Source organism: Ailuropoda melanoleuca, chromosome 14 (genome assembly GCF_002007445.2).
Source record: "Ailuropoda melanoleuca isolate Jingjing chromosome 14, ASM200744v2, whole genome shotgun sequence".
NCBI lineage: Eukaryota > Metazoa > Chordata > Mammalia > Carnivora > Ursidae > Ailuropoda > Ailuropoda melanoleuca.
The window spans coordinates 41,033,050-41,049,741 of NC_048231.1; the positions used below are offsets into that span (position 1 = coordinate 41,033,050).

At 63.6% G+C, this 16,692-nt stretch overlaps 2 protein-coding genes across 4 annotated transcripts in view; one reads left to right on the top strand and one right to left on the bottom strand.

The window, feature by feature from the left end:
• Positions 1-525: 525 nt before the first annotated feature.
• Positions 526-12,162, top strand: C14H14orf180 (chromosome 14 C14orf180 homolog). 3 transcript variants are annotated; one of them, XM_034642900.1, is made up of 5 exons: positions 526-807; positions 6,633-6,759; positions 7,988-8,117; positions 9,798-9,836; positions 10,261-12,162. In XM_034642900.1, the coding sequence occupies exons 2-5, from the start codon at positions 6,649-6,651 to the stop codon at positions 10,464-10,466; spliced, it is 486 nt and encodes a 161-aa protein (XP_034498791.1). In that variant the 5' UTR covers positions 526-807; positions 6,633-6,648; the 3' UTR covers positions 10,467-12,162. The 3 variants fall into 3 exon arrangements, with proteins under 3 accessions (XP_034498791.1, XP_034498789.1, XP_034498790.1); XM_034642898.1 differs by lacking the exon at positions 10,261-12,162 and having other exon boundaries at positions 9,798-10,205; XM_034642899.1 differs by lacking the exons at positions 526-807; positions 10,261-12,162 and adding an exon at positions 2,315-2,474 and having other exon boundaries at positions 9,798-10,205.
• A 128-nt stretch (positions 12,163-12,290) lies between these two features.
• Positions 12,291-16,692, bottom strand: part of TMEM179 (transmembrane protein 179) — a gene marked incomplete at its 5' end in the record, with an annotated part of 5,390 nt that continues 988 nt past the window's right edge. Inside the window, one exon of the mRNA XM_034642901.1 lies at positions 12,291-14,873. Coding sequence (XP_034498792.1) covers positions 14,694-14,873 — 180 coding nt within the window. The remainder of the gene's footprint in view (positions 14,874-16,692) is intronic.

A 16,692-nucleotide genomic window follows, 5' to 3' on the forward strand; every position in this document is an offset into this window, starting at 1 on the left:
CCTGCAAATGTGGGTCCACTCACCACCTGCCAGGCAGGGCAGCTGACACCCACACATAGCAAGGAGCCCCCAGCCCAGAGGGGACCCTGGGAAATGCTGCTCCCTTCACCCCTGCCTTTCCCTCTGACCTCAACGCTGGCTCTGCCGGCTGGACCAATATGGGGCTCAGCCAGTGCACCCCAGATGCACAGCATGGGATCCATGCTTGGCCTTTTCCTCCTGGGACCCCAGAGCAGGACGTTGAGGGTGCAGGGTTGAGAAGCAGGGTGGGCTCCTCTCTGGGCAGGGTCAAGCAGGGGCTGGACTCTATACTCCCCTCCCCTCCCACAGCCCCTACGTCACCCCCCCTGCCTTCCCCACCCCCGCTCTGCCTCTGATTCCAATCCATGGGCTTTCCAAGGGCTGCACAGCTCTGGAACCGGAAGCCAGGAGGGCAGGGAGGGGGCACTGACCCCTCATCTTGTCTGCGTCCGGGGCCTGGGAAACCAGTAGCTCCTCTCCTGCACCAGGGCCAGCGGCCTATCCGCAGGGTCACTGCTATTTCTGCCAAAGGGGAGAGGTAATTATAGCTCAGCTTCTGCCAGCTGGCCAAGCTCTGCACCCTGCCGAGGGGCCTGGGGCGGGGACGCCGGCTGGCCACAGACGGGCCCCACAGGCCACCGGCAGCAGCTCCAGACCCCAGCAGCAAGAGGCTGGACAGGCCCAGGACCGCCTCTCCGGGGACCCCGAGGTCGGGCCAGCACTGCACTGAGCCGCTCTCGCCGGAGGACGCCGCAGAGCCTGGCTTCACGGCCCCGGAGGAGCCAGGTGAGGGCCCAGCTCAGGGCGACAGGGAGAAGCTCACGTCCCAAGTGGGACGAAGCTGCCAGAGGTGCAGGCAGAGAGCCTGCCGCGGGTGGGCGGCCAGAGCGCACTGCAGGCCTGGACAAGGACTGGGGGGCTTATCATCCCATTCACCTGGGACATGGGCTTTCAGTGCTAAAATGGGCACATTCCCAAGCAAACCAGGGCCGTCAGTGACCCCAGAAGACCCAGGCCCCTCTGAACCTCACGTTTTGTCTGAAAAGCGGGGGTGGTGTGCGCTCGCGGAGACACTGGTCCCTGGCGCTCTGAGCCCTCCCTCAGCGGTCTGGCCTGACCCGAGGGCCCTGCCTGAGACCCGGCCATCTATGGGTGAGGTGGGAACTTGGCCAGTTCCCACCACAAAGCTGGGGTGCAAGTCTCTACAAATCCGCCTGGCAATGAGCCAAGCGCTGTCCCTTCGGAAGCCAGGAGTCTTGTCAGTTCGCAGGGGCCGTGGCCAGGACGACAGGGTCGGGCACGGACACCAGCAAGCCTTCCTCAAAGGCCCGGGGGGTCCTGCTGAGGGCGGGTCTGCGCAGGCATAGCCAGGCTGAGCGGGGAGTGGAGTCCACTCCCAGGCCACAGCATTTGGTTACCTTCAGGGAATGCCCTTCTCTGAGCTGACTTGATCAGAAGGAATCTCCCTTCTGGCCCACCGTGCACATGGGTCACCCTTCCAACTCAGAACACAGCATTTATTGGGCACCTACTGTGTGCAGGCCCCTCTAGGACGGTTAGCACATTGTCTCCATCTTCACAGCGTGCTGGATGGTGGGCATAGACCTCCACTCTACAAGGGGGCCTGGAACTCGGGGTGAGTGACCTACCTGGGTCCCCCTGGGGCCAGGGTCTAGGCTAGAGTCCACTTGCTCCCTTCCACCTGGGGCTCTCAAGGCCAAGATCCCCCATTCTAGGGCACCCCCCTGCACCCAGCAGATACCCAGCCATCACCCTGACCTGCTGTTGCCCCATATCCGGAGATGTGGGGGAGTGTCTCTGGAGACTGCCGGGACAGCTCCTGGTCCCCGTGCCCCCAGCCCCAGGCAGGCGCCTGGGCAAGCCCAGTGAGCGGTGGTCAGCCAGGGGGTGGCCCCCAGGGGTTCTCCTCTTGCTCAAGTCAGAAATGTGTGTTATCTGGGCAGCTGCCAGCTTGCTCTGGGTTGTGAGCGCTGGGCTGGGGGCAGCCAGTCCTTCCTGGGGACCCTTTCCCATTGGCCCTCACTCTGCCCCCCACCCTCCTGAGGGGAAGCCGGCATGGGAGTGTCCATGGCCTCCTGTCCCCTTCTCCAGCTGGAAGAAGGGGTAGCATGCATCTTGTGGCCTCACCAACCCCCCCACACACTTAATTCAGATGAGCTGCTCAGGGGAGGGGGAGGGCAAACACTACACAGGGCCACCAAGCCCCGTGGTGACAGCTTCCTCCACAGCCAGACTGTCCAGAGGCCACTGCCCCACAGCTGTAATGGAAACTTCTCTGCTGGCCTGTGAGCTGCGACAGCTCCGGTTCCCACCCTGCTCAAGGCTCTGACCGCCAGCGGACTGGGGGCCAGGCAGCTGGGCAAGTTCACCCGGGGCTGTGGCACCTGCAGGAGCCCAGGGGGGCCGGGGCGGTGCACGTGGGTCTGTGTGTGGTATGTGCTCATATGGGGGAGGTGATGTGAGTGTGTATGTGAGTGTGCACGGGGCAGGGGGAGGGGCAGCTGTGCACCGATGTGGTGTGTGAACAGTGGGGCTTATAGCTCCAGCCTCTGCTGGGCGAGGTCCTGACCTGGTTCTCCCAGCTGCACCAGCCCGGGGGCCCCTGGAGGAGGGGTCACCAGGACAGGTGAGCAGGACGAGACCAGCCTGTGGCTCTCGGGCTCAGGCTCCAGACCGGTCAGGTCAGGAGGAGACCCTCAGCTTCCCCAGGACTACAGGACTCCTGGCAAGCGGCTCCATCCCCTGAGCCCCGGGGTTCTGTGGGCAAACAGGCATGGTGCAGGGTGTGAGGGGGGACAGGGAGCAGGCGTGGGTGCTGACCCGGCTGCCGGCCACCTGGTCACAGCTCAGGAAGTCTCCCTCCCCGTTCAGGGCTGCACTGGGTGGGGTCTCAGAGGGACCCCTGGTGAGGATGGGGACGTACCAGCAGGCAGTGAGTGGTCGGTGGGCAGGGGGGCGAGCGGGGCACAGAGGTGTGGTCAGCCTGGCCCGGGAGGAGGTGAGAAGCCTACCGGGTGGCATCACAGAGCTATGGCAGGACGGGTGGCCCGCCCCTGGGGCTTGGTGCTATCGGATGCGGTGAGCCAGGCGGGAGCTGGCCCAGCCTGCCTCGCACCTGCCTGGCGGCTGGTGGGAGCGGTGTGCAGAGCCGGGGCTGGCGGGGAGTGGGGCTGGGCTGCCGAGCTGGGCTGCAGAGGCTCAGCCTCCGTGGGCCAGACCCCATGGACTGTCAGGGCTCCCGTGGACGCACGGCCTTGGCCAGACCTGTGCTCCTACGAAGGAGTCCAGGAGAGCCTGAGCTCCGCCCCGCCCCCGCCCCCTGACCCACCCGGCCTGGAGCAGGATCTCTGGGGAAGGCCCGGGGCAGGCCCTGAGCCCCAGGCGCCCTTGGCCCACCTCTGCCCCGCAGGCCCAGCCAGGCGGGCCCCCACCCAGAGACAAAGCTGGGCAGGCTCAGGCTGCAGCGACCAGGTTCCCTACCCCCAGGGGGAGGCAAGTGTCCCCTCAACAGAGGTGAGAGGCTGTTGTCCAAAGCCCTGCCCTGGGGCGTGTCCTCCATGGGTGGGGAGGTGGTGACACTCCACAGGCCCCAGGCCTGAGCTATTTTCCACCCTTTATCACCCATCTGTCACGAGCGGCCTCAGAGTGGAGGGCACTCCTGTTACACGCTGTTGCTGCCTCCCCTCTCCCAGGGGTGGGCGGCCTGCCCAGCGGCTGGAGGGGGGCGGTGGGGGAGCCGGGAGGCGGTACCAAGACCAGTCCTCGCCTCCTCCTGCACCGCAGGTCAGGAGACTGAGGCCTGGGACAATCATGCTGTTGAGAAAGGACACTGAGCCATAGCAGGACAGAGCCCGGGACTCAAGCCAGTCCTGGGGGCCGGCAAAGGCCCCCACTTCCGCTCGTAGGAAATGACATTTAAGGGGAAGCTGGAGCCTGAGCAAGGCTGCAGAGATGGGGGTAGGCTGGCCGGGCAGGGACGGTGGGTAGAGGGGAGGTGGGGGGAGACTGCCCGGCCTCAGACGGGGACCCAGGCAAAGACACGTGGCCAGGGAAGGCCCGGGGCTCCCAAGGGCCGCCTGGGGGGAGCACAACGTCCTATGCGGCCAGATGGGCCCCAGGCTCTGTGCCCGAGCAAAGCCACTCTATCCCTGCTGCCCTCACTGGGCCCACGGAGGAAGTTGCTATTGTGGTCCCTATTTTCAGCTGAGTAGACTGGGGCACAGAGAGCGTAGGAGGCCTGTCCAAGGTCACACATGGTCACACGGGGCCCGCGATGAAGCTGGTGGGACCCACTGGGCTGCAGCAGAGCCATGGAGACACACACAAACACACTGCACACACACATATGCACACAGGCACATTCACACTCAGACACACTCATGCACACGGCACACACCCACATGCTTGTGCAATACACACCCCACACTACACTCACATGTGTCCACGTACATGAGCACACTCCTGCACCTGTGTACAAATAGACATGCACACTCCTATATGTGTGCACACGCACGCACACACACTAAGGTGCCCTCACATATACACACAAGCACACACAGACATGCTCACACATATATGCATATGGACACAGGCACACGCACACGCACTGCACACACGTGCACACACTTATGCTCATACGCACGTACACATTCATGCTCACATACATTCACACACACACTCATGTTCATACCCACTCACACGCATGCACACACTCATGCTCACACATATGCTCACACGCACACACTCATGCTCACACACATGCACACACTCATGCTCTCTCACACACGCACATATGCTCGCATGCACACACACATGCTCACACAAGCTCACGTGCACACAGTCATGCTCACACACGCACACACTCGCTCACACGTACACTCATGCTCACACGCACACACTCATGCTCACACTCGCTCACACTCATGCACACACTCATGGTCACACACACACTCATGCTCACACACATGCACACACTCGTGCTCACACGCACACACTCATCCTCACACACTCATGCTCACACTCACGTACACACTCGTGCTCACACACATGCACACACTCGTGCTCACACGCACACACTCATCCTCACACACTCATGCTCGCACTCATGCTCACACGCACACACTCATGCTCACACACACTCACACACACTCATGCTCACACACACGCGAGGCACGCACACACGGTGCTGTCCCCAGTCCCGGGGGGAGGGCGAGGTGCTGCAGGCTCCCAGCTGGGTGCTGCCCTGCAAACCTCTCCAGGCCTGTTTCCTCACCTGAGAGGTCAGCAAGTTCTTAATAGAAGCCACCCTCCCCGCCGTGTCCCCTTCCCTGGGCCCGAGCTCCTTCCCCGACTCTATTTGCAATAAAAACCTGACGCTGAGAAGGAGAAAACTGCTCCCTTAGAAGTAATTGAAGCCACCCGGCTGCGGAATCCAGACATCATTACCGGGCTCTGCACGGCTGGGACACTGACGCCTGCGGGGGCGAGGGGCACAGCCACCCTGGCATCTCCCCAGGAAGACTGTAGGGGGGCCCTGCTCACCCCTCGAGGCCGCCTGCCCCTGGGGGCATCCTGATGGCACCATGTAGGAGACAGTGTGGGACCCTCACCATCAGCCCCCTTCTCAGCCCTGGGCACGGGGTGGACATCCTTAGAGGACAGAAGCCAGGGACGCTGCTCACAAAGCCCAAACGTTCGCCATGTACAGGGGGCGTAGGGATGTCCACCAAGGACCCCAGACCAGGGAGACCCAGAGGAGCCTGGGGCTGAGGATAAGGTGGGGCTGGTGGCGCCCGTGCCGCCCCCAACTCATCTCGTTATCCAGGGGGAGGGGAAGAGACGCCCCTGGTGTCTGCGTGGCTGGGGAAGCCCGGCCTCGATTTCCCCACATGTACACTGAAGAGGGTGGGCCCATCGCCCCCACCCAGGGCCCTCGAAGGACTCATGCTCAATGCTCAGCTCCGCCTGCATGGGTGCCTGGTGCGGTCTGTGCCCACAGCAGGACCGGGGGAGGTCTCCACAGTCAGGAACCCTTCAAAGGTGAAAGAGAATCCACCAAGAGGGGCCGCAGTCAGGAAGGACGGGTGCTTGGCAATCACAGGTGGACGTGGCGGGGGGGCGCCACCTTACACCTAATAAGTAAGCAAGTTAAACCTGGGACAGGGCCGGAAGGAGAGACGAGAGACAGAGACAAAAGAGTCTGGGCGGGCCCCACCAGCTCCAGCCCCTCGTGGAGCGCGAGGCCCTCTGGAGCAGCCTTCCCAGCCCCAAACAATGCCCCGCCCTGGACCCCTTCCCTCACACCCCGGAGTCTCCCCGACATGACCTCAAACACTGCAGGTGATGTAACAGAACACATACTCCCTGAGCACCCAGTACCGAGGCTGGTTACAAAGGGCAGCCCCGTGGAATGTGGCACAGCCACAAGAGCTGGCAATGGGGGACGCTGGCCGCTGGGGAGGGAGCAGGGAGCACCGTGCTGGGAGCACTAGAAGGAAAGCCGCGTCTGCTCCTGGGCAGGGCGGCAGGAGAATTCCCCTCCATCTACTCCTACCAGTGCTGTTCATGCAATAATGTCTCTGCTTCTCTAGGACCATGTTCCAATAAATGAGGACTGCAGGGCGAGCCTTGAGCCCGGACTCCCAGCCGGAGACGCGACATCACACCAGGAAGAATGAAAGGGCCACTCCAAGCTCGCTGATACCCAGCGTGGAGAGGGTAAGGCTGGGTCCTGGATAAGCCCTGAACCCAGGGTCTCAAGGCCAAGTGCATCAGGGTGGGCCACCTGGGCCTCCGCTGGGGACAGGGAAGGGGGAGCAGAGGCAGGAGGCATGGTCCCTGTCCTTGCCCTGAGCAGTCCCAGCCCCAGGAACCCCGGAAGAGTTAATTACCAGGGTGGAGATTTGGGGGTTGATGGCTCTTTAAAGGTTTGGTCTGGCAGAGAGGGTTGGAGGCCCCTAGGGGGCACACGGCATGCCCAAAGGTGCAAGGCCAGGGCTGAGGCCAGGGGCACAGCATGCAAGGGCAGGGAGGGTGGGCCAGGAGAGAGCACAGGCCAGGCAGAGGAAGCAGGAGCCATGCGCGGCTCTGGAGCAAGGCGGCAACAAGTCTGGATGCTTCCCTAGCAAGGTCACCTTGCAGCCCAGGGAGGAGGGTGTGCGAGTGAGGGACGGTGGAGAGAGGAAGGCCAGGCCAGGGCAAAGTGGGGACCAACTTCAGACCTGAGCCCCCACCTCGCCTCTGTTCTCACTGCCAGGCCGGTGGCAGGCCACAGACACAGGCGTCCCAGCCACACTGGGCACCCAACCCCAGGACTAGGTGGGTCTCATGTCCCCCAGAAGGCCAGCAGCAGGTTCTGTGTGGCCAGGGCCTCCCAGCCAGTATCCATTCAAAATGGGTGTACTCAGCTCAGAGCAGCCTGCTGTCCCCATTTCATACGTGGAAACACTGAGGCTCAGAGCAGTCCAGCAACTCCACATTCCAAACTCAGTGTGGGCGGAAGGGTAGCACCGGGCGGGCACCTGTGCCCAGGCTCTGTCCCTCCCCAGATCCCTCACCGTGTCCAGGGGTGAGAGACAGAGACCCGCTGTGTGACACAAGCCAGGCCCTGACCTCGGACAGGCCTGACTCGGGGCCCAGCCTCCTTCCCGGCTCCCAGGCACAGAGGAGACCTGGGGGCCCAGCGTTCCAGGATTCAGTGAGGTTCTGTGCGGACAGCTCGGACAGGAAGACGGCCACCATTAGGGCCATCGTCATTATTATCACGGACGCCATCGGGGTTGGTGGGGGCACAGCCTGGGCAGGAGCCTCGGATCTGTGTGGCCATGAACACGGCCCTCCGATTGTGATGGCCGAGGCCGCAGGGAGCCTGGCCGGGGCACCTTGTCCCCAGCCCCCCGGGGGTTCACTTCTGCCGGCTTCCCTCTGCCTCCCACCCCCACCCCAGGAGGGCGACAGGAGGTGCCGCCCCTCCATCCTGAGGCGGAGCCGGCCGGAGCACGGCGGCCACGGGGCCGAACCACAGAAGACCTCGAGGCGTGTGCGGTTCCGGGAGCCCCTGGAGGTGGCCGTCCACTGTAAGAACAGAGTGTGGCAAGCAGGCGCCGGGCCAGGTTGGGGGGTGGGGGGGCGCATGTCTCAGGACCTCACAGAGGGCCATCTGGAGGGACCGCAGCCACCTGTCCTGTCTCCAGACAGAACCCCAATAAAACCCTGGCCCACGGCTCAGGCTGGACACAGAGTAACGGTCAACAAAACAGTAACTGGCAGGAAAAAAAACAAATCAGAGCTGCCCAAATCGCGACTGTCCTGGAGGGAAAGCCAGTGGGCAGCGCCCCAGCATGCACCCACACGTCCCTCCAGCCCTGCGAGCCTCCCTCTGCCCCTCGGCTCCTCCCGCTGCCCCACACCTGCCTGCTTCACTGCCCACCTCCCACATTCTCCCGGCCCCGGCCACAGGTCCTGGGGTCCGCCTGCCCCAGGGCCCCTCCCCGCCACCCGCCCTCTCCTCCCCTGACCCCTTCACTCCTGCTCCAGCCCTACCCATGGGACCAGCCCCTGTATCAGCTAGCTATGCCATGTAACAAATTACCACAGACTTAGAAGCTTCGAGCAGCCCACGTTTATTACTGCAGTGACCTCGTGGGTCAGGGGTCCAGGCACGGTGTAGGTGGTCCTTGGCTCAGGTCTCCCAAGGCTGCCATCCAGGTGTGGGCCGGGACCGCCTGCCAGCTGAGGTCTGGGGCCCTCTTCCAAGCTCACAGAGCTGTCTATAGACTTCATTTCCTGTAGAAACCACAGCGGTGCCCCTCCAAGGCCAGCAGCAGATCCCCTCGGACTGTCAGACCCTCTGGTTTAAACAGCTTGCCTGATGAGGCCAGGCCCACCCAAGATAATCTCCCTTTTGATGGGCTCAAAGTCAACTGATTGGGGTTTGCCTGTCAGCTGCAGAATCCCTTCCGCTTTGCCTTATTCTGTTGGGTAGAAGCAAGTCACAAGCCCCCACTCAGGGGAGGATGACATTAGAGGGGTAGGAATCACCGGGACGTCTTAGATCTTGCCCACCACAGCCCCCAAGCAAGGTACTTCCTGAGACCTGCTGGGTGACGGGTAAAACTCATGCCTAGCACCTGTTAGTGTCTCTCTGGACGGCCGGCCCTAAACGTCCAGTCCAGGCCTCAACTCCGCTCCCGACGGCCCGTGCTGCTCACAGGGCTCCTGACACCTGCTCTTCCCGCCCATCCCTCCTGGGCTCAGCGCTCGCCCCCACACACACGGCTCTGCACCCCCCCAGGAACTTCCCAGCAGCCCTGGAGGCAGAGACTCGGCTTGCGGGGGGGGACTGGGGCCCAGGTGGTCGGGGGGCGGCCTGGGGCCCCCCAGTGCACTGTGGGGGATGGACAGGAGCAAGGGTCCTGCCCAGCCCTCTCCCAGGGCCAGCCCCTATGGCCCCTCCCCGGGACCCCTGCAGGCTCCTCCCCCAAGCCATCGCGGTCGGGTCGGGTTGGGTCATCATGCTCCCACAGGCTCTGAGGGCAGTACCCAGCCTCCCCGTTCTGGCTGCCTGAGCCTGAAGCCGTGAGGCATGGACCTCCCACCTGTAAAGTGGGGTGGCTGTATCTGACTCGGCCCATCTCGGGGTGCTTCACGGGGTGGCCGTGCAATGTGAGGTCCTGAGGGTGCTGGGCAAGGAGGCAGCATGCACCCCAGGCGGGGGGCCCTCCGTGCCCAAACCCCCTCTCCATTCTCCTTCCCAGATATTGCCAGCAGGGAGCCCACCACAACCACCACCAGGGGTGAGTCCGAACCTTCGCCCCCAGCCCCACACGCCATGCCCAGGCCACCCTCGCCACACACACCCCCAGGGGCTGCAGCAGGGCCCCCCGCCCTGGCAAGGCCACTCTCTCAGCCAGGGTCCCTGACATCGTGCCCCTCTGCGGTCACTCCCCCTTACTCCTTCCACGAGGGCGGGTGCCGGGCACAGCCAATGGGAGGCTCTTTCGCAAGGAAGCCACCCAACACTGGCAGAGGCCCTGGGCAGGAGTGGGGGTGCCCCATGCCCCATGGGGACCATGCAAGGCACCCCAGGGACCCACCCTGAAGGGGCCCACCATCGGAGTGAGCCTTGCCCTGGGGGGAGGGAGGAGGGAGCCCCACCAGTCCTCACTGTGGGGTGGGGCCTGCAGGCAGGGGCTCATCCGGGTCCCCCTCCGCCCCCAGCGCCCCGCCGGCCCAGGCCCCGAGGCAGCTCCCTGCTCCTGCGGCTGTCCGTGTGTGTCCTGCTGGTGCTGGTGCTGGGTCTGTACTGTGGTCGAGCCAAGCCCGTGGCGCTGGCCCTTGAGGACCTCCGGGCCCGGCTCCTGGTCCTCGCCCTGCGCCTCAGGCACACGGCCCTCACCTGCTGGCGCTGCCTCCTACAGCTCTGATGGCGGCTGGACGCTCCCCTCTACCCTGTGCAGGGCAGGAGGCGGGAGAACCAGGTCAGGTCGGAGGGCTTCCAGCCCACTCTGCAGCAGCATGTGGCCCCGCCCCCTCCAATCAGGGCCCCTCTTGCTGCATCTGTCGGGGTCCACTGTGAGGTTTTATTAGAAAGAGAATTCCACACACACTTCGGCCCCCCGAGAGACCCCCAGACCCTCCCTCACCCCCATGGGAACCCTCCATACCCTTGGGCCAGGCCTGGATGTGGCCACGCGGAGCCCCTTGAAGACAGGGACAGGCCGTGTATCTGTGGGGTCCCTCGGAGGTGACACTGGCCTTTGCTGCTTTGGGCTTGCGGGGCCTGGACCTCGAAACCCCGTTGAAACAGGCGGTCTGGCTGTCAGGGTGGGGCCCTCCCTTCTGAAACTGCACACAGGGCAGGGGGCCTGGCATCTCCCCTTGTTGGTGGTGTTGGGGCACTAACCTCTGAGCCCAAGTCTGACTGCTCCCTGGGACCCCAAGGCCTCAGGGACCCTCCTGTGTCCCCGGGGGGAAATATGTGTTGCCCTTCCCAGATGTCCACCTGGGAGGGGCTGAGAGGGAGCTCGCTCCACCCGGACCCCGCCACCTTCAGAGCGCAGCTGTCTGTGCCTGGACCCCAGGCTGCACCGCACACCAGCTGCAGGGCCTCTGCGTCCCACGACTGTGTGCAGACAGCGTGCCACCGCTGGCGTGGCAAGGCCATGCGGAGATGTGGCGACAAACTGCAGGAGCCCCCCGGACCCTGCATGGAGGGGGACGCCTGAACAAAGCAGGGAGGCCCATGGGCAGACACCAGGAGGGACTGCCAGGAAGACGCCATCTCCCCCAGCCATCTGCAGACAAATGCCTGCGGGATGGCCAGGGCTGTGCTGCCCCCTCCCGGGGTTATACCCTGCACACCCGTCCCCACTACCGAAGTGGGGTCACACTGATTTTCTATTAAAACACACTGCCACCCTTTTTATTAGTCTGGGGGGTTTTACCCAAGGGACGGATATAGGGACCAATTTTCTCAGCTAAAGCAGAGGCGGGGTCACAGGGGAGCCTTCCCTTCTGGGCCTCAGTGGCTGGGGTGGTGCTTTCCAGGGTTCGGGGTTTGGGAAACCCCAAGCGGGGAGCCCAGTGGAGAGGAGGGGGCCTGTCACCAGGAGCTGCAGCCTCCAGGGGGCCCTGATGGGAGGGTCCAGGCCCCGGCCCTCGAGGACCCTCCAGCTGGTTCTAGCGTGACCAGGGTGGTGACCGCCACCTCCGGCATCCGCCCAGCCCTCCCCGGGGACCCCACCTCATCTCACCCCCACCCCCTGAAGAGGACAGGCAGGTTACTGTCCCATATTCGACGGGGAAACTGAGGCTCGGAGAGGTTGGGTCATGTGCCCGAACCCGTGGTGCAGGCGCAGGCCTCGGGCTCAGCCCCGTCCAGCCCTGGCCCCGTCTTGGGGAAGCCCTGCCCCAGGGCTCTCAGCCAAGGGCCGGTCTCTGCAAAGACTCCCGGCTCTGGAGGGTCCGCAGACACGAGCCTTGGCTTCAGGCAAGATGCTGCTCGGCAGGTGCGCCACGACCCGACACGTCCATCCTCGCGCCAGGGGGCCGCGGCGGGAACGGAGCCCCCGGAACATGCGCACACGTGAGGGCACCGCCACGGGAAGGCCCGGCCCGGATCCCGGTCAGTTCTGAAGCTACAGCGACAAACACGGGCAGGCCTTTACATCTCAGCAGGGACGAAGCCGGGAAGCGGAAGGCAGAGGAGGGCGGGGCAGGGACGGCGGCCCAGAGTCCACACCCAAAGCTCAGGACCTCTGTTTATTTTGACTTTGAGAGATAGATACACTTAAGCGGAAGAATCATTACTTTCAATTCCGTCAGAACTAGAGTTAAAACAAAGATGTGTCATCCAACAGCAGCTGGGAGAAGCAAGGGACCACCGCAGAAGCGATGCTGTGGCCCCATCTCAGGAAGCCTGGGCCGGCCCCTGCCCTTCCCGTCCTGCCCCGGGGTCCCCCCGACCCCCACCCACTGCAGGGCTCACAGCTCAGTCCCAACAGCCAGCGCAGGGCCCAGCTGTCCCTTCCTGGGAAGGCCCCGGGCACGGATGTCTGCAGGTGCCAGGTGCCGCCGGCCTGAGACAGACCGTGCCAGCGACCACCCCGCCCTGCAGGTGACACTGACAGGTGAGCGCGGTTGCATGCCTCTGCCGGCCTGAGCGAGGAGCCCCACACCGCTCTGAGCAGCCCCTGAGTGGTGGCTGCCGAGGGCACACCCAAGCCTGCCACGGACTCTCAGGCGCGAGTCCACGTCCTGACCCTGCTCCTTCCTCCCGCGGCCTGGCTGCTTCCTGCGAACAGACCGAGCTCTCCGGGGCTGGACAGGTTCCCCACAGCTCGTGCGCGAGGGCTGGGGTGAGACCAGATGTGCCGGGCACCTCAGTTCTGCCGACACGACTCGTCCAAGGACCCCCCCCCCCGCGCCTGGCGCTCTCAGCCAGGTCCTGGGGCCAGAGAGCCTCCGAGATGCCCGGAGCCCCATCCACCTGGCCCCGATCTCCGCTGACAGCCCCCAGCTGAGTGGCCTCTGTACAGGCGACCTGCGGCCCCCCTTCCCTGGCCTAAGCGGCCCGCCCTATCGGCACCTCAATCCACGCCCAGATCCACGGCCTCTGGAGACCCTGTGCCCCACGTGGGAGACCAGACCAGCCTCTGGCCGCGAGGCGAGGACGTGGGGAGCCAGGCCTCTCCTCCCCTGGAGGGTGGGGGCAGCTGGAGGGTCAGTCCGGGAATGAGAAGGGCTCACTGAGCCTAGGGCAAGGACTCGGAGGACTGTGTGCAGAGGCGGAAGCTGGCGAGCCGTGAGGACGGGGACCCACAGCCGAGCAGCCGCAGGTGGCTCTCCCTGAGCTCGGGGGCCCAGCGCCCCTCCCCCAGCCCCTCTCCTGCCTGTGTGGGTGGGGTCGTGCCCTCTGGGGCCCTCAGCGCTTCCGACACCATCAAACGGGAAGGCAGCCCCTCCACTGGGGTGCCAGGGGCGCTGGGGGCCTCCCAGGGGGTGAAGGTACTGAGGAGCTGCTGTGTCCTCACCCGCTCTGATCTCTGCTCTCACCTTCCGGTGCACGCACACATTCACACTCGCATTCTTGTGCACACTCATACTCACACTTGTGCGCATGCTCCCACACAGCTGCACACTCACATGAGCAGCTAACTCATTCACATGCTCACACACCCTTCCCATGCAGACTTACACGAGTGTGCACACCCTCATATCACACATACACTTTCACACTCACATGCACTCACACGCACATGCAGACACCCGCAGTGGCACCTTCCCTGTCCCTCCCTCCCTAGGAGGTGGGGCCCCCTCCAGCCCATGTCCCCACCTCCCCCACCTCCCCACACTATGAGACGCACGTTGGGGCCACCCGGGGCACCCCAGCCAGTCCCGTGGCACCAGGCGCGACTCCCAGCTCTGACACCACACCGCTTGCCAGGACAACCACACAGCCACCACCTGACTGCGGGCAACACCACTGTCCCTGTGCTTTCAACGCTGAGACCCGCCTGGCCACCGGGGGCCACAGAGCAGAAGCACAGGGAACTCAGCCCTGCGGCAGGGATGGGGGAAGCACAGGGCCAGAGGGTGGGGAACATGCGGCAGGGCAGCTCCCTCCTGCTGTCGGCCCCCTGCTCCCAGGTCCCACACACTGCTCAAAAGCAAGGGACGAGAGTGACAAGTGGCCATCATGGGTCGGGGTCACTCTGGGGACACGGGCTGCTGCCACAGGATCAGGCACAGAATCACATCTGGGCAAGCAGGTGTGGAGACGGCGTCTGGCCGAGGCAGGACCTGCAAGCCCTATGGCCAGAGGCGTCCGAGAGTGTGGATGCCCCCGCCCAGGCTCTCCCGGCCAGTGCCCCCGGGACAGGCGTGCTACGTGTGCACGAGGTCCAGACGAGGCCCTGCAACCTCTGTGCGTCCGTCTGAAGGCCAGCGCCCACCCCAGTCAATTGCCACGCTCCAGGTGGGAATGGGGTGCTTGGGTGAGCGGGGTCACTCACGTCTCACAGTGCCGAGGGGAGACATGCAAGGTGAGGTGCAGGCGGGGCCGGGCAGAGCCCCCAGCCGCTCCCCTGGGTGGGGCCACGAGCCCCGAGCAGGGTGGGGGGCGTCCGGGGGCCGGGCTCCCCTGCCCACACCTAGATGACAGCGCTCTTCTCCTCTTGGAAGGAGGCGCGGGGGGCCGGTCTGGCCAGCAGCAGCTCCTTCTCATGGACCAGGCTGTCCAGCAGGTCCTCCTGGCGGTAGTTGCGGTAGACTTTCAGGAAAGCCAGGATGGTGATGGCCAGCCAGGCCAGCCACGAGGCCCAGAGGCCAAACTGCACAGAGGGCAGAGGCAGGGTCAGGAGGCCACCCAGACCCATCCTCCATCTCCAGGTGCACTCAGCCACCTGCCCCAGGGAAAGGTGGGACCCGCCTCGCCCCCTTCCTCACACAACCGTCCCTTCCTGGCATGTGGTGGCCAGCTCTCTGCCCCCCAAGCAGTGCAGGGCTTTTGGGGACTCTGGCCACCCTCACCCCAGGCACCCTGGCCCGCCCAGCTCCACGGAGAGCCCGTCCATAACACAGCCTCCTCCAGCCGCTGGAGCAAACTGACCTTTAGCTGCCGTTACCAAACAGCTGAAGGAGAAACAATTTAATCAGAACGGATTCTCATTGGGGGCTGTTTGTCACCAGACTCAGCTCACGCCTTTCTAGTCTAATTGGCACAAATTAGGGCTGAAGCATTTTCCACTAAATTTTCGTGAAGTTGTCTCCAGCAGTTTCAGCTCATCTCAGCAAAGAACCTGCGGACCCACCAGATGTCCAGCCCCCTAGAGGGCTCCTCTCCATAGGACGAGTCCTCAGACTCACCACTGGCCAACGTGAGCCCTAAGAGGCCGGTATGGAGTCCAGAAATGGACCAAGATGCTAGCAAGCCCTGCTCAGTGCTGGAGGCAGCCAGCCCCACCTGGGCACCCCTCGCCAGTGACAACTGCTTGGACACAGATGCAGATTTTGGGAAACAGGCCTTACTGACCACTAACAAATCCTGACACGCCTGCATCCCAGCAAACAGGGTCCCCAGAGATGCACCTGGAGAGCGGGGAACGAAGCTCACACAAGGGCAGGGCAGGGAGAGGAGCTGTCCCCCCACAGCAGTTGGGGTGGGCTCCCGCAAATTCACAGGCTGGATCCCCCCACAGCATTCCTCAGACACTGCATCAGCTTTTTCTGGCCAGGGAACAACCGCAAGCCCTCCAGCATTTATCGGAGCATGCCCACTTGGTGCCAGGACCAGAATCCAAGCTCCCTGCCCTGGCACTGCAGACCCAGGACCTGGTGCCTAGTTTCCTTTCCACCTAGCACAGAGCCACGCCCTCAGCCCCTGGACCTCACTTCTGCAGTTAGCTCACCTATCGCCTCCTCCTAGGATGCCCCATGCCTCACCCCTCTCCACATCCACCTGCAAGAACCCCCACTCAGTCTCTGAAGTCCAGGAACACGCCTCACTCAGCTTCATCTCCTCTGCCTGGCACCAAACTCCCCTGGATGAGGGTGTTGGGAGGAAAGCTGTGCACTCAGTGACCGTTCAGCAGTGAACGGACCCCTCCCCAACAATGCATGCTTCCTGCCCTACCTGGCAGCCCCTCCTACCAGAATAGGCACTTCCTTTTCTACCAGAACAGCCCAGCCTATCAGAACAGCCAGGCCTATAGGAACAGCTAGGCCTGGGGCGCCTGGGTGGCTCAGATGCTAAGCGTCTGCCTTCGGCTCAGGGTGTGATCCTGGAGTCCTGGATTGAGCCCCACATCAGGCTCTTCTGCTGGGAGCCTGCTTCTCCCTCTCCCACTCCCCCTGCCTGTGTTCCCTCTCTCGCTGGCTGTCTCTCTCTCTCTGTCAAATAAATAAATAAAATCTTTAAAAAAAAATAAAATAAAAAGAACAGCCAGGCCTATCAGAACAGCCAGGCCTATAGGAACAGCCCCGCCTACCTGGCAGCCCCTCCTCACCATACACAAAAATAAACTCCAAACGGATGAAAGACCTCGATGTGAGACAGGAATCCATCAAAATCCTGAAGGACAACATAGGCAGCAACCTTTACAACATCGGCCAAAGCAACCTTTTTCATGACACATCTCCAAAGGCAAGAGA

What these genes read in the sequence shown, in the direction of transcription:
- C14H14orf180 (XM_034642898.1), top strand. Translation starts at nt 6,649, where the DNA reads ATGAGGACTGCAGGGCGAGCCTTGAGCCCGGACTCCCAGCCGGAGACG. An exon ending in TGATACCCAGCGTGGAGAGG is followed by an intron (nt 6,760 to 7,987) that starts GTAAGGCTGGGT and finishes CCCCCACCCCAG; the next exon opens with GAGGGCGACAGGAGGTGCCG. An exon ending in CCTGGAGGTGGCCGTCCACT is followed by an intron (nt 8,118 to 9,797) that starts GTAAGAACAGAG and finishes TCTCCTTCCCAG; the next exon opens with ATATTGCCAGCAGGGAGCCC.